At 45.6% G+C, this 14,350-nt stretch overlaps 1 protein-coding gene across 1 annotated transcript in view; it reads left to right on the top strand.

The window, feature by feature from the left end:
• Window positions 1–12,878, top strand: part of ncapd3 (non-SMC condensin II complex, subunit D3) — a 25,237-nt gene extending 12,359 nt beyond the window's left edge. Inside the window, exons 13-35 of the mRNA XM_080868442.1 lie at window positions 881–973; window positions 1,203–1,276; window positions 1,396–1,530; window positions 1,609–1,829; window positions 1,911–2,102; window positions 3,086–3,183; window positions 3,265–3,374; window positions 3,604–3,711; window positions 5,434–5,548; window positions 5,794–5,889; window positions 5,975–6,213; window positions 6,415–6,494; window positions 6,781–6,918; window positions 7,012–7,145; window positions 7,257–7,465; window positions 8,790–8,900; window positions 9,085–9,246; window positions 9,929–10,041; window positions 10,309–10,370; window positions 11,034–11,081; window positions 12,041–12,103; window positions 12,217–12,259; window positions 12,660–12,878. Coding sequence (XP_080724568.1) covers window positions 881–973; window positions 1,203–1,276; window positions 1,396–1,530; window positions 1,609–1,829; window positions 1,911–2,102; window positions 3,086–3,183; window positions 3,265–3,374; window positions 3,604–3,711; window positions 5,434–5,548; window positions 5,794–5,889; window positions 5,975–6,213; window positions 6,415–6,494; window positions 6,781–6,918; window positions 7,012–7,145; window positions 7,257–7,465; window positions 8,790–8,900; window positions 9,085–9,246; window positions 9,929–10,041; window positions 10,309–10,370; window positions 11,034–11,081; window positions 12,041–12,103; window positions 12,217–12,259; window positions 12,660–12,720 — 2,705 coding nt within the window. The 3' untranslated portion in view covers window positions 12,721–12,878. The remainder of the gene's footprint in view (window positions 1–880; window positions 974–1,202; window positions 1,277–1,395; window positions 1,531–1,608; window positions 1,830–1,910; window positions 2,103–3,085; window positions 3,184–3,264; window positions 3,375–3,603; window positions 3,712–5,433; window positions 5,549–5,793; window positions 5,890–5,974; window positions 6,214–6,414; window positions 6,495–6,780; window positions 6,919–7,011; window positions 7,146–7,256; window positions 7,466–8,789; window positions 8,901–9,084; window positions 9,247–9,928; window positions 10,042–10,308; window positions 10,371–11,033; window positions 11,082–12,040; window positions 12,104–12,216; window positions 12,260–12,659) is intronic.
• The last annotated feature ends 1,472 nt before the right edge of the window (window positions 12,879–14,350 follow it).

Here is a 14,350-nt window from a genome sequence, read left to right as displayed (position 1 = left end):
AGCAGTAGCAGGTGGCCTACGTACACACACCTGAGGAATGTAGTGCCGGCAGTACAACAGTTTTAAAGTGTCATTTTGATATGGATCAGGCAGCCTGTACATTGAGGCCGTTTTCCAGCTAATTTCTAAGAGTGTCATAATGACTCGGTGTATACAGCCATGGCTAGGAGACAGTATAAGCTTTTATCAGTTCTAAACTTCAGTTTGAATTCAGCCTGAGATCAGTAAACACTGAAACAACATGCAGAAGCAGTGCGTGCAAACCTACGTTTCCGTTCACCCTGAGGTCAGAACATGAGCAGAAACCACGTGAGCTACATCTTAGAGGTCATAGTTCATCCATCTCTTTCCACTTATCCAATTCAGGGTTTCTTCACACTGTGAGCTGTGAGAGATGGGCATAGCTGACTACTTATATATACGATATTATTAGTGTGTTTCAAAGTGTAAGGAGCTGCCAGAAACAACACGTAAGCTCTTAACCCGGGTGCAAGGAGCGATTTTGAGAATTTATCACATTAATGCAGAGAAGTTGGTTCCTGCCAGAAGGACCTGTTTTCTCATTAAAGCATCAGGCTGTTGCAGTGGTCCAGTCAAAGTCCAGCCCTAAAGCCGACTGGACCTGAAGAGAGCTGTGACTGCAGGGCTTATTTCTCTCGTTCTGTAAAGAAAACAAAGGTTTCCGCATAAATATCTCCGACCTGCACGCAGCCTGGAGCTAGCACAACAGGAAAGTGCAAAAATAAAGGATGTTACTGCATCTCAGGTGGTGTTCGCCTGAGCCCTGGTAAAGACGACACTATTTTTTGTTTCACTGACATAACTCTTACTGTGTTGACTATGACTGTACTTAATGGTGTTGTTGATATGACTGTTTCAGGGACTCTCAGTACCCAGCACACTCTGAAAACCTACCGCACTCTTCCATTCAGGACTGTGGAGCTGAGCAGCACTGACAGCGCTGCTTGTTATGGTGAGAGCTTCCATCAGTCTATCCTTTTTCTATTATTGAATAGCTTTAATATCTTATCGTGTACGTGACGGTGCGAGCGGCGGGGTATACCCTGGACAAGGTTGCCAGGTTGTCACAAGGCTAACACACATTTAAATCACTTTTGTCACGTGTTTGTTTTCATTCATGTGTTTTTCATGGTCTGGACCCTGGAGGTCAGTGAATCACATAGTTTCTGTATTTGATGCAGCAAAAGAGAATTTGGCCCTCCTCCTGCGGCGTGTGAAGGATTCAAAGACTAATGTGAGGAAAGCAGCATTGCAGGTACCTGGAGCTGAACTTAACCAGCAGCAGCCACGATTTAGATTGAAGTCATTTCTTGTGGGGGGGCGGGTTGAATATCTGCATGTTCCCAGGCTGACTTGTGTGCTCTTCCTGCACAGGCCCTGCTGGGTCTCCTGAAACATGACGTGATCCCCATGAGTTGGGAGACTCTTCAGACTTTGTCAGAGCGCTGCAGAGACCCATCTGTGTCTGTGAAAAAGAAGGCCCTGCAGTGTGTGGGGGACCTGCTCAGTGTGAGTGGAGCCACATGCTGATGGGACGGTCACTGAAGTGACCGTGGGTGAGATCTAACCCTAACGTCTCTCTGCCAGGTTAAACCAGAGTGCAGTGTGGTGCAAAAGGCGTGGCTGCAGGGGGTGGTGCCAGCTGTGGCGGACTCTGAGACCTCGGTGCAAGACAAGGCCCTGGAGGCGCTGGACCAGGTGCTGCTCAGTCAGGTCAAACCGTACTCTGCTGGCTGCCACCTGGATGCCAGTCAGAGGCTGATGTGGGAGCTGCTGGGCCTACTGTGTCACCAGTGCCAGAAGCTCAGGTGAAGCCAGCCCAGCGTTTGTCTCGTACGAAACAACATGTTTAATGTTAAATACTGAATGTGTTTGTACCCGGTCTCCAGTCGTTACTTTAGCAAGGCCTTCACCATCTGGTCCAAACAGAAGAAGTTCACCCCGTTATTTGTCTCCAACCTGATCTCACATACTGAGGCTGATCATGCTGCCGGAGCCTGGCTGCTGCTCTCCAAGGTTGTTTCTTCATCCTCCAGACTGCCTCATGGCAAGATTCTGGACGCCTGGGACAAGATGGTCAGGTGGGCAAGTCCAAATCAGTCTGCCACGTTTATGTGAATTAAAATGAGCCCTTTATAATCTGGCCTGTAATTTGGTGGAAAATGGTGAAATCTGCAAACCTTTCTTTGTTTTTGTTTTGTTCTCGCTCCACCTTCTGGATGCAAACTCAGTTCCACCATTTAATAAAAAAACCTGCAGCCCTGCTGTGTATTGTGGGCTTTTTTGGAAACAAAACAAAGAAGGTGAAGAGCAACACTGTACACGGGGGTAGACTGATGCATGATAGGCTTTGTGCGCATACAAACAAATGTATCCCGTTGTAAGGAGGGGGTGACGTGTGACGCAGAAGGAACACTCACCTTTCCCCTCTCTGGGAGATGTGATGTTATTGTGGTTGGTTTAAGGTTTGGACAGCAAAGAGTTGATGTTTTGGAGAGTGGCTGTGGCCACTGTCAGCAGACGCGGGAAACACAGGAATCTGTGCTGTGTTTACATCTTCTTGTGTAACACAAAACTCTTTCACCACCATCACTCGCTCAATCTTTGCCTCCCTGTCAGCAACCAGACACCATGTGCTGCCATATCATTTCTGACATGGTGGATTTTTCTCTGACATGTTTTTGTCTTGGTTTTTTCTTGTACTTGAAGTAAACTACTTCTTAGGAGATCTTTTTTTAACTGTTTCTTCCTGCACCAAATCCGATGACAGTATGTATCATAAGACATGGTGTAAATTATTTATCTGAGGTTTGGCCTATCAGCACAATAAAAATAATAATACTTTTGCACTTCTGACACAAGTTGAAACAGAGGCTAGACTCTGCAGAGGGTTAACAAATCCCCAAACACACCCTGTAAAATGGTCGAGGGTGACACCAAGTGTAAATGGTCATAAATCACTTCTCACTAACAACAAGTCAGTCTCTTAATGTTAATGTTTTTAGCGATCACTGCTTTGCTATTTGCAGATAAATGTATTAATGATTTGATTGTCTCCTCTTAGATCAAAGGATGTAAACGCAACAACATGCTGTCACATCCTGTGTGTGATGGGAGACATTGCCGTGCATTTAAATGAAGACACAAAGGAAAGGGTCGTCGGTAGGTTGAGTAAGGGGACAGATGGCGGGGGATTACTGAGAGAAATGATGTGACTCAGTCTCTCTCACTGTCTCTCTGCAGCTGATCTGATGTCTTGGTTGAAGACTTTCACTTTGCCTTTGGAGGTGATCAGCTCTGCTGTTCAGACTCTTTATCAGTTTGGCTGCAGTGAAGACATCAAGCAGACTCAGGTTAGAGACATCTATACTTCAGAGGCTGACGTACTTTATGACAGCATTGAAATCCTGTTTTCAGTAACAGAAACAGTTGTTGGTCTCCATCCTGTTTGGATGACGATCAAACACAAGAACAGTTAACCTTGTAAGTTGCAGCAGGAAGCAGGCAGTGCCAAACTCCTGCTCAAAGTTTGAATCCGATATGACTGACGCCCACTGTGAGTGTGTCTTGTGTTTTTGTCAGGCTTTCCTGAACCAGCGCTGTGGGGAGTTGGTGTCTGCCTGCGAGTCATATTTGGCCAGCATAATCCTAACTGACAATGGAGCTCAGAACCTCGACGAGGAGCTGATGGTGAGAATAAACTCTTAGCAGACTTGTCCTCGTTACTCCAGAAATGTCCTTATGATTGTGGCAGAAAGGTAAACTTTCACTTTGAACTTATGTTCAGTGGTGTTGACACATACTCTGCAACCCTCAGTATCTTGTGCTGTTCTCTCTGGAATGACAGCTAGACAAGAACAATTGATCTCTTAACACTTATTTACAAAGCAGCAGCCTAGTGATAGAAACCCAAGCCTCGCTCTCCTCAGCCAGCCTCTTCTAGCTCGCCTCGGGGAATAGCTAGGTCAGCTGCAAAAGATGATCTCTGGGCTGGCCCCCGAGGCCGCCTCCTGCCCAGAACAGCTCACCCAGAAGTCGCCCAGGAGGATCCTAATCAGATACCTTAACCACTTGACCTGGCTGCTTTCAATGCGAAGGCGTTGTACACTCTGAGCCTCTCTTGGATGGCTGAACTTCTCACCCTATCTCTAAGGGAGCAGTCACCCTTCAGACAAAGCTCATTTCTGACACTTGTACCCACAATCCTGTTCTTTCAGTCACTACCCACAGCTCGTGGCCATAGGTGAGGGTAGGGATGTAGATCGACCGGTAAACTAACAGCTCTGCTTTTATGCTCAGCTGTCTCTTTCCCATGACAGACAGAACGCCTGCATCACTGCAGCTGCTGAGCCCCTCATCCCTCAGTGGAACAAGATCCGAGATACATGAACTCCTCTACATGGGGTAGCAACTTGTCCCTGACCCAGAGTGGGCACTCCATCCTCGGAGGTGCTCATTTTAGCATCCACCACTTGATACTCAGCCGTGAACGGCTCAAGTGCGAGCTGGAGGTCCCCACCTGGTGGGGTGGACCACATCATTCACAAAAAGCAGACATGAGTGAGAAACCTTCCACCACTTGGCTGCGCACAGATACTCTGTCAAGTAAAAGTTATGAAAGGAACGGTGACAAAGGGCAGCTCTGGAGTCCACCACCCACTGGAAGAGTCGAACTTATTGCCCGTAATGCAGACCAAGCTCTCCCTCTGTACAGGAGCTGATCCACAGCAGCAGGGTGCATACCTGTCCAGGGAAGCTGAGGAGCGGGATTCCCCTGTAGTTGGAGCACATCCTCTGGTCCTCTTTCTCAAAGATGAGAACCACCACCCCGTCTGGCAGACTGGGTTCTCACTCATGGATACCCACTGCAGCCCACCACCTCTCACACTCGCCAACTCCAAACTGGGACAGAGTCCAGCCCCTCTCTGAGGCTGGCTCCAGAGCCCGAGCCGTGGGTTAAGATGAGACCAGGTAGATATAGCTGGTATCGCTCAACCTCTCCCATGAGGAAGGAGCCGATGTTCCATGACCGAAATGGCAGCCTAGCCAGGGATCCTGCGCCCTTGGCTGCCGCCTAACACACATTGCACCCTATTAGATCACTGCATAGTTCTATAGCTATTAAAACTCTGCAAGGAATGAAGCCTTTGGGTTTTGGGGTGAACTGTACAAGGCAGGAATTGTTCAGTAATCCTCACGCTTAAGAAAACGTGAGATGAAGAACTGCGAGGCATGAAACAGATCCAGCCTGTTCTTTAATGTTTGTGGTGTGATGACAGTTTTATCAAAACTTCATTCAGGAAGAACAAAAATCCGATGATGAAAACGCCACGGCGCACGTCTGAAAACCAACATGTGATCAGCCGTGCAGCGCTTGTGGCTCTGATGGACGGGGAACGTTTTCTCTTTCAGGTGAAACATCTCCACACTCTGGGTGTGGCATCACTTCAGTGTCCTGCCAAAGTTAACAAGAGGACAGTGCTGCTAGTGGAATCTGTGCTCACAACACATTCTGAGAAACTGGCAGGTAGGAAAGACTGATGCTAAAATGCATACTGTGTGTGAGTGAACGTCTCCAGAGACAACAGCACAGCTGCTGGTGTCAGGTGACATTTTGAATGTGCCGCAGTTGGAAATCAAGTGAGGTTTCAGACTCTGCAAGGTCAGGAGCTGTCACATCTTCTTCAAAGTACCACGAAGTCTTGTACTGTCCAGGGCACGGCCAGGTTAGAAGGCTCTGCTAACCTGTTTGTCTTATTCCATCTTTGACAGAGTGCCAGACTGAGCTGCCAGCTTCACTGCCTCTTTCCCAGTTCAAAGCAAACTGGCTGCCTACCAGAGTAAGAGCCCATGGAGTCATCACTTTAGGTGAGGCGTGTGCGTCCTCCAAGTTTAGCTCTGACTCTTCACTCCGAGCCATGAGCCTAAGTGTTTGTTTGTGACTGTGCTTCAGGTAAATTGGCCCTGCAGAGTGAAGAACTGGCCCAAAAGTACCTGCCCGTGTTTGCCAGGGAGTTGGAGGTTGGCACAGAGGTTTCAGTACGCAGCAACGTGGTTGTGATAATGTGTGATCTGTGCGTGCGATATACCAACATGGTGGATCACTACATTCCCAACATCTCTGCTTGTCTGCGAGACAAAGACGCTGTCATCAGAGAGCAGACTCTCATCATGCTGACCAACCTGCTGCAGGTGAGTTGCTGTCTTTAATGTCACCATACTTCTGTAAGCAGTGCTCTTTTGAGACGTTCATAGCAATGGTCAGATGATGCCCGTTTCAGGATTATGTAATGGAAAATGAAGCAAATTACAGCTGTGACGTTACTTTGACATGTTAAACATGGATGGACTTCAGCGCCACCTCTTTTTGGTTTTCTCATGACTACGTTTTAGGAAGAATTTGTGAAATGGAAGGGCTCCCTCTTCTTTGACTTCATGGTGGCTCTCGTTGACCCGGTCCCTGCCATCGTCAGGTAATTCATACTGTGCATACACGGACAGGACGTGAAAGTGGGGTATGCAACCGCAAATCCATTCATTTTTGAATCCCCGACTGGCATTCACGACAGATTACGCACTCAGCAAACACGTTAATAGGAAGTCCGGTTGATTCGTGCGTAGGAGCAGGTTTCAGGCTGTGGCTTGTGTGTCTGAAGCACGAGGAGCGTTTGTTTTCCTCACTATAGTCCGTATTTGAATGTTGGTGTCCGTAAAGCTGCTTTCACAAGACCGAGGCTGGTATGTTTTACCTCCTTTTAGTCTCACTGAATACTGCCTGCTCCACCTGCTGCTGAAGAAGAACCCAGAAATGTTCAGCCAGCACTTCATTGAGTGCATCTTCCATTTCAACTCCTACACAAAACACAAGTCCTACAACAAATTCTCCCAAAGCGAGAGGTATGACCCCGCTCAGCTTGATTTCTCCTTGCTGTTTCCTCACGTCACGACATGTTTGTTGAGTTTATTCCTTTTCTTTGAACATCCACGCAGAGAACGCGTTCACTTCTCCCTAAAAGGAGAACAGTACCGTGAGAAACGCTTTCGAATCTACTGCTTCCTGTTGGAGCACTTTACAGACGCTCAGCGCTTCAACATCACCAACAAGATCAACCAGACCATTTTAGGTAAACTTAAAAGTAAAGTTTTAGGTTTTTCTTTTCAGAGTTGGGCCTGTTGTTAAAGCACTATTAACCAGAACCTTTGTCTTTTTATATTCTTACCTCCTCCTACATCAGCGTGCTTTGCTGATGAAGAGCTGCCCCTGGATGCAGATGGCGCTAACATTTTGTCAGAGACTTTCAACATCTTGAGCCTTAAAGAGTTTAAGCTGCAGACCATATGTAGTTCAGCAGGCGCTGCTGCAGGGGAGGAAGCAGAGGAGGAGAACATGGCCACCATGGCCAAAGCTGTTCTGCAGGCTGCACAGAAGAAAGTGGTGTCACAGGTGACGAGTTCTCTACATTTAAAATGCATTTGGTTCCTTTGTTCCTCTTCCTACTCATCTCAGCTTACTGAGGCAGTTGGTTTGCCTCCTTCATCCTGGTTCTGCTCAACAAGTCTTCCTGTCACCAGCTGTTTAGTCACAGGAGACCACGTGATCATTTATAGTAACAACGACACAAACAGCTGTTAGATAACACATGTTATGTGACCTATACAACTGTAGGACACTAAACTAGGCTTTCCATAAAATGACACACACTTCGAGCGATGCCTAGCACCGCCCATTACCAGTGTGTTACTCAATTTTGTGACCTGGTGTTCTCAGCAGAGCAAGAACTCTCTGAAAGTACCGGAGCTCAAAGATTCCCAGGTTACAGGATGCCAGCGAGCCGACAGCAGCTACTTCCTGCATGGCAGCAGCGTTTCTTCTAGAGAAGACTGCAGCGAGTCTGCCGTGGCTCAAAGCACCAGTGTTAATGCTCGTGAGCTTGTGGTGATGGCATATGTCCTGCATGCAATAACCAATGCAGTGACTATAAAGTGGTTTTGGTAAATGGACTGATTGTTATAGAGCGCTTTTCTACTCTGTACTCAACATGCCACATTCACACAAACACTGTTGTTTGCCACTTCAAATGGTCGGCTAGGCCTGGACTGTAAGGACATCCCCACCTGTGGTGTGGATGCTGTAACCACAAGCAGTAGCTCCCCTAAGCAGCGTTTAGAAAAACTGGTGGTGTTTTGTGCGTCTACCAGAGGTTGGAGGTCATTTACATCTAGAATGATGCTGACTGTTTAGTTTCTTTGGCTCAGTCAGAAGTCCCTGTGAGGACACGTACTCTGCTGAGGAGGAATCATCTGTTTCAACAGCACAAAACCAAACATCGAGTAGTTAAACCTTAAGTTTAGATTCAAACACATGAAGCTTGTTTGTTTTGCCAGCACAGCCTGAACAGCTTTCTTCTGATTTCTGTCAGTAGTCTACAGAAATGGTGCTCTTGGCTACAACAAAGAACAACTCTAACCTTCCTGTTGCGTTGCGGGGCAAACTGACCTCTGAACTATTTAAAGTATTTGAAGATGAAGGCTGTCGCGAAGTTGATTCTGAATCTGATGACTCTGATTATGAACCAAATGAGCAAAATGCTGTTTATATCCATCTGAGCGGTGAAGTATAGAGGTCTTCATCCTCAGAGATGCATCAGGCTAAACTGTCTGCACCAAGTATAATGAAGACGCTCGAAATGTAACTTTTAACGTTTTTATATTTCAGCAGATGAAATATTTGAGATTGATTGAAGGTAATCTGCACTTTTGATCCGCAGGTTAGGAAGAAGGCCTTCATAGAGAACACTGTTCCTCTCATCATTAGCCTGAAGAACCTGCTGGAGCAGAAGCGCTCTCCTGTTCTCAGAGATCTCGTGGGCTACCTGCAGGTAAGTCCAGCATGCATGATCATATTCACTGATGATCTGCATGAACTATGGAAAATCCACAGCTTTACAGCACTGTTAGCTGCAAAGCATCAGCAGAACAGTTTGTGCTTCTGTTTCTACTCTCTTAAGAGAGAAAATATTGTAGCGAAGGGAACCGCATTAACCTCTGTGTGTCTGACATCAGGTGACTATGCAGGACTACCGTAATGAGGTGAAGGAGATTCTTTCTGGAGACGAGCAGCTGGCAGCTGAAATGGAGTTTGCTCTGAAAATAGCAGAAAAGGAGAGAGCGACAGTGGAACAGCTGGACAACGACAGCCTGGCAGGAGATGGCAAAAAGGCCCAGGTAAGAGCACAGTGCAAACCACTATGAACCCACTGATTTCACTGTCAAAAGACTTTCTGTGCATACAAATGTGCTAAACTGCAGGTAACGTCCTCTCGCTCGCTTCCAAAACCTGCAGCTGTGCTCCAATCGTCTGACAGGCTCAGATCACGCTGCCTGTGTGGGGTTTACAGACGTCTGAGCGCGCTTGTTTTTAATAAATTAAGGGGACATTTCCTCTTCTAAATAAGCAGAAACAGACAGTCTGTGAAGATGAATATAGAGTTTAAGTAATCTGCTGCTACATGCTGGACGTTCTTCTGGGGAAAAGGAGTCGGTGCTGAGCTGCAGACAGGGGGAGCCCGTGGTTGTACGCCACTGTGGATCATCCTCTGTAGACTGAATGTATGCCTGCTAATCTCTGCATACTGAGTATGAATATAATCCAGGTAGTGTGGATTTGATGTTGATCTGTTGACCAATCTCCAATAACAGCAGGCTAACGTTCATGTTTGCTGGAGCAGCAAGTGACTCCAGAAAGTTCTCACTAAGAACAGGACACGAGGATTGTGTTACAATGAAACACAGTCCTCACACTTTTGTACAAGTTCCTTGAAATATTTTCTCTAAACGAACGTTCTTCTTATCATCTGATGGTCTGAGCTATTTATTTATTATATGAATGATCGTTGTTCCTCCTCAGGGTTCAGCCCAGCGCTCTCCTGTCAGATCCACGGCCCTGCTGCCGTGTACCTTTGCCACACCGCAGCCACCTCGTCCAAACCTCCAGACTGCTAGACTGGCACTCACTGACCGGTAGGCTTCCAGCAGTATGAGGCACTTACACTCTACTGTAGAGTCTGATTCATATCTGAGATCGCTGTTTGGGCTCCTTCATATGACCAGTAATCACCGGCAGACCGAGCCTTTGGTTCACATTTAGTCTTAGACACAGAAAAGAAGAAGTGCTGGAAATGACCCGGCCACATCTACGAGTTCATATTTGTAAACTTTAGCTGGTTTAATTCAGTACAGTGTGAAGCTACGGCTTAACTTACTGAAATTCCTGTGTGTGTCTGTCAGTGTGCGTGGACCCAGGAGGCAGGACGATGTCCAGTCTAAATCAATCGCTCTGGAAGGAACAGGTACTGTTCAGTTCACTGCTTTGAACAAATGTCATTTATCCTGAATGTCTGCCAAGTGGAGAGGAACTCAAGGAAAGCAACACATGTCAAGGAAACATGTGAAGAAACTTTCATCAGTGCTTGAAGCTTGCAAACATCAGAACTGTACATTCTTCTATTATAACAGTAAATGAAGGGCAGTTTTCATCGTTTTCACTGATCTCACCGTGAAGTGTGACTCTATTGAAACAAGGCAGCAGCAGCATTTCAGTCCAAGAGTTCAGGTGCAGTAATTGTCAAATGTATGCACAAAAGTAGCCCATGTAGTCTTTTCATCTTTGAAGTTCACTGCTCGACACATTAGTTTAGCCTCAGGGTGGTGAAACAGTAAAACAGTATTGTTCTGTAACAGAGGTTACTGTCAGGGACGACGCGGATGGACAAATATGTTACGGGACTGAGTCCAGGCATAACCATAAATGTCCTTTCATAATGAGGCCAGCGATGCATAAACAGCATGTAAAACATGTTTGTAGCACTTTATCCTCTGTGTTGTTGTAACCTCAGTGAGCAGGTCTTACTGTCTGATTCTTGTTTGCACGCAGTGTTAGATCCTCACTCTGCATTCCCACAAGTTTTGTGTGTGAGATCCATTGTGACGGTGTTTTCATTTGACTTTTTTAGTGATGGCTAAAGGAGCTGCCAGCGACAGAGCCATCAGCACACCAAAGGGTAAGAGAGAAGTTCCAGGTTGCCTCTGGCAGCTAAAACAGACGCAGGTCCCAAAATGAAGGTTGGAGAGTACAAAAAATGGAAAGTGAGATATTTGGGTATTTAAAATCCCTCTAAACACAGAAGGTAAAGAGCTGAACTTTGTGTTGACAGTAGGAAGCACACCTGCTGTTCTTCACAGACAGAAGAGTAATTCTCCTTCACCAAGCAGGAAATCTGTGGAACGGCTGCAGCGACGTTTGGCTTTATGATTTTGTTGCACAGGACCAAACTAATGACAACTTCTCCAAAAGGAAAACGCATTACAGATTTAAATGGCAAAATTAGCTTAAGTATACTCTTGCTGTTTTAAAAGAACAATAATGGATGCAAGTTATGATTCATAAGAACTGTCCACAGCAATGGGAGGCGGAGCCTGACGGGTAGCACTGCTGGCACCCTGGTTAGTTTGTAACCTCAGTTTACTGACTAACGATTCAAAGCTGAGAGATCTTTGCTGGTTTTGCTTTTATTTATTCTGCTGCTGTTCTATAGAAATGTCACATTCAATGTGCATCATCGTGCAGAGTATCATTAATGTGTCTGCAGCTATGGGCAGGGGTGGACACAAATATTGCGGGATTGGACCAGAGCGGGCAGTAATGATCAGAACACTTTAAAAAGTCTGCACTCGGGTCCATGCATGCACATGTAAAGTGTTGGTATGGTTGGGTGAATGAGACATGCTGTACAAAGAAAAGCATAAGCATGTATCAGACCTCTCACCAATAAATATATGATGTGCAGTCGTTAGCTTTGTATCTGCTGTGAGCTCAGTGAGGACCTGAAGCAGAGTGGCTCCACTCTCCAAACTCTGCACCGTACTTTACTACATTATGGTACCATACTCTGTTGGTTATAATCTCACTGATGATGTAATCCACAAACCCTCGACTGACCCATCTCTGTTTGTCCACTAGGTGTCAAAATCAACTTGACCTTTGATGAAGGACTCAGCGCAATCCTCAGTGAGCAGGGAACAAGTAGGTTTCTGACCAGGCGCTGACGGTGCCAACGTTCGCTCTGCTTTTTGTGTAGTGAATGAAAACTATCTTCAGCTTGTTTATAACAATCACTGTTTTGTGTGTGTCGGCAGGTGAAGAGGGCAGCGTGCTTCATGTGCGATCGAGTGAAGCCCAGTGAGTGCACTTCTCTTTCCTTGGTGTTAGTTTAACTCAGTGCTGGTTCTGCATTAACTGGTTTAGTGCCTGAGCACTACACTTATTGACCATGACAAACACACACACATACACAATCCAGCATCACACTGGGACAGCGACAGCAGTGAAGACAGGAGCGAGGCAGTAACAAAGTTACTAGTTATTACTGTGGAAACGACCACACCTGATTACTAAGAACAGAGTTACAGAAACATGGCAGCAAACTGCAGAAGACCTGAGTCACACATTGTTGGGTTTGTTTGCTCTGTGGTGTTTGTAGGCCTGCTAGCTTTGTCACATTGTTGTGCTGCTATTACACTACAGCGATCTATGCACGGGACGTGTGAACTGTTTAAACGCAGCTCTGTTGTTTGTTCAGGGCTCCTGGACCGAGGCAGTGGAATGTGCAGTCTCCTCTGCGTCTGAGGAAGAGACTGTAGTGGATGCGTCACTCAGTTTGTGTGTGTGTGGGTTGTCTTTATCTACAACAATATCCTTTCTTCTCACTTTGAGGTTTTTTCACTCTTTGTTTAGCTGCTTTTGCACTGATGTATTGATGTACAATATGAAATAAAAGTTCAACATATGGTGTTTCACTCAGAGGCTTCTATCATTCATTTCTATTGTCTTTGATGAAATGGAACAGCATAGCCCTTTATTGTCATTGGCATGTATAAGTGTGGGTGCTCCACCGCAGCTGTGCGGGAATAAAATATACATAGTAAGACCGCAGGAATAAATAACAGACATACAAAAGGATAGACAACGTGCCACAGGGACAAACGACATCGTTTCCAAACAGAAGGTCGAACTTCGGTCGTCTTACTGACCGACAGCGTTTCAGATTTAATCATACGTTAAGGGCTGCTGCTCAAGAGGCGGAGCCTCTCAGCCATCATCAGTTCGATGCCAGCATTACAGTAAAAGTTCATCCTGCTTATGACCATCGGCTGATATCTCTCAAGTTATGAAGTCATAAAAAGAGATGTACATGCATAAGTATATAGTGCAACATATGATGCACTATATGCATCAAACCACAGGAACATCACTGGGGTTATAAGAGGCAGAAAAGCTATTTATTCGGTTTAACCTCTCAAGGACAGAAACGTAATGAAAATGCTGTGTGAGGCCTTGTAGTCACAGCTTTCCCACTTTTTAAATCCTGGACTGGCAGCTTGGTGGTGTGGTGGTAGCACTGTTGCCTCACAGCACCAAGGACCAGCGTTCAAAGACATGACCTTTGCCCTTTACATGAATTGGAAGGATTTCCACGGTAATGAATGCATTTCTATTAGCATTCAGAACTTTTGTTGGACTGATGTAATTTGCATAGGTTGGCTCGACTACATTAAGTAAAATGATTCATCATTAATGAAGTTGGTCCAACTCAAGTACATTGTTGGAATAACAGAACTGAATAATGCTAAACTAAAGCAATAATAATAATAATACATTTTATTTATAGGCGCCTTTAAGACCCTCAAGGTCACCTTACAATAGCAGCAATACAATTTAGACATGAGGTCAATCAGAAAAAAACAAGCATGAAAGTATAAAAGCTGAGCAAGGTAAAAATGGACTGAGACAGAATCAGGTGTGTGCGATTCTGAATAGATGATTTTGAGACGTGATTTAAAAGTGGTGAGAGAGTTTGTGGTCCGGAGGTCTGGTGGAAGTGCAAAGTCAGAATCAGAATACTTTATTGATCCCTGGGGGAAATTATTTTTTGTTACAGTGCTCCATTTTAAACCAACATTAAGACAAGACAGACAATACGCTAACTAAGAATAGTACAATATATACATATATATACATACATACATACATACATAAGTCACTCATAAATAAATATTTGGAAAAGAAACGTGTAGTTGTAGCAGCAAACAGTGTGTTAAGTGGATGCGTTGTACAGGGAGATGGCCACAGGCAGGAATGATTTCCTGTGTCGTTCAGTGGTGCTTTTCGGTAATCTCAGTCTCTCACTGAACGAGCTCCTGTGACTGACCAACATGTCATGGAGTGGGTGGGAGGTGTTATCCAACATTGTCTTTATCTTGGACAGCATCC

This window comes from Rhamphochromis sp. 'chilingali' (genome assembly GCF_963969265.1).
Source record: "Rhamphochromis sp. 'chilingali' genome assembly, chromosome: 20".
Lineage (NCBI taxonomy): Eukaryota > Metazoa > Chordata > Actinopteri > Cichliformes > Cichlidae > Rhamphochromis > Rhamphochromis sp. 'chilingali'.
This window is presented reverse-complemented; position numbering and strand designations above follow the sequence as displayed.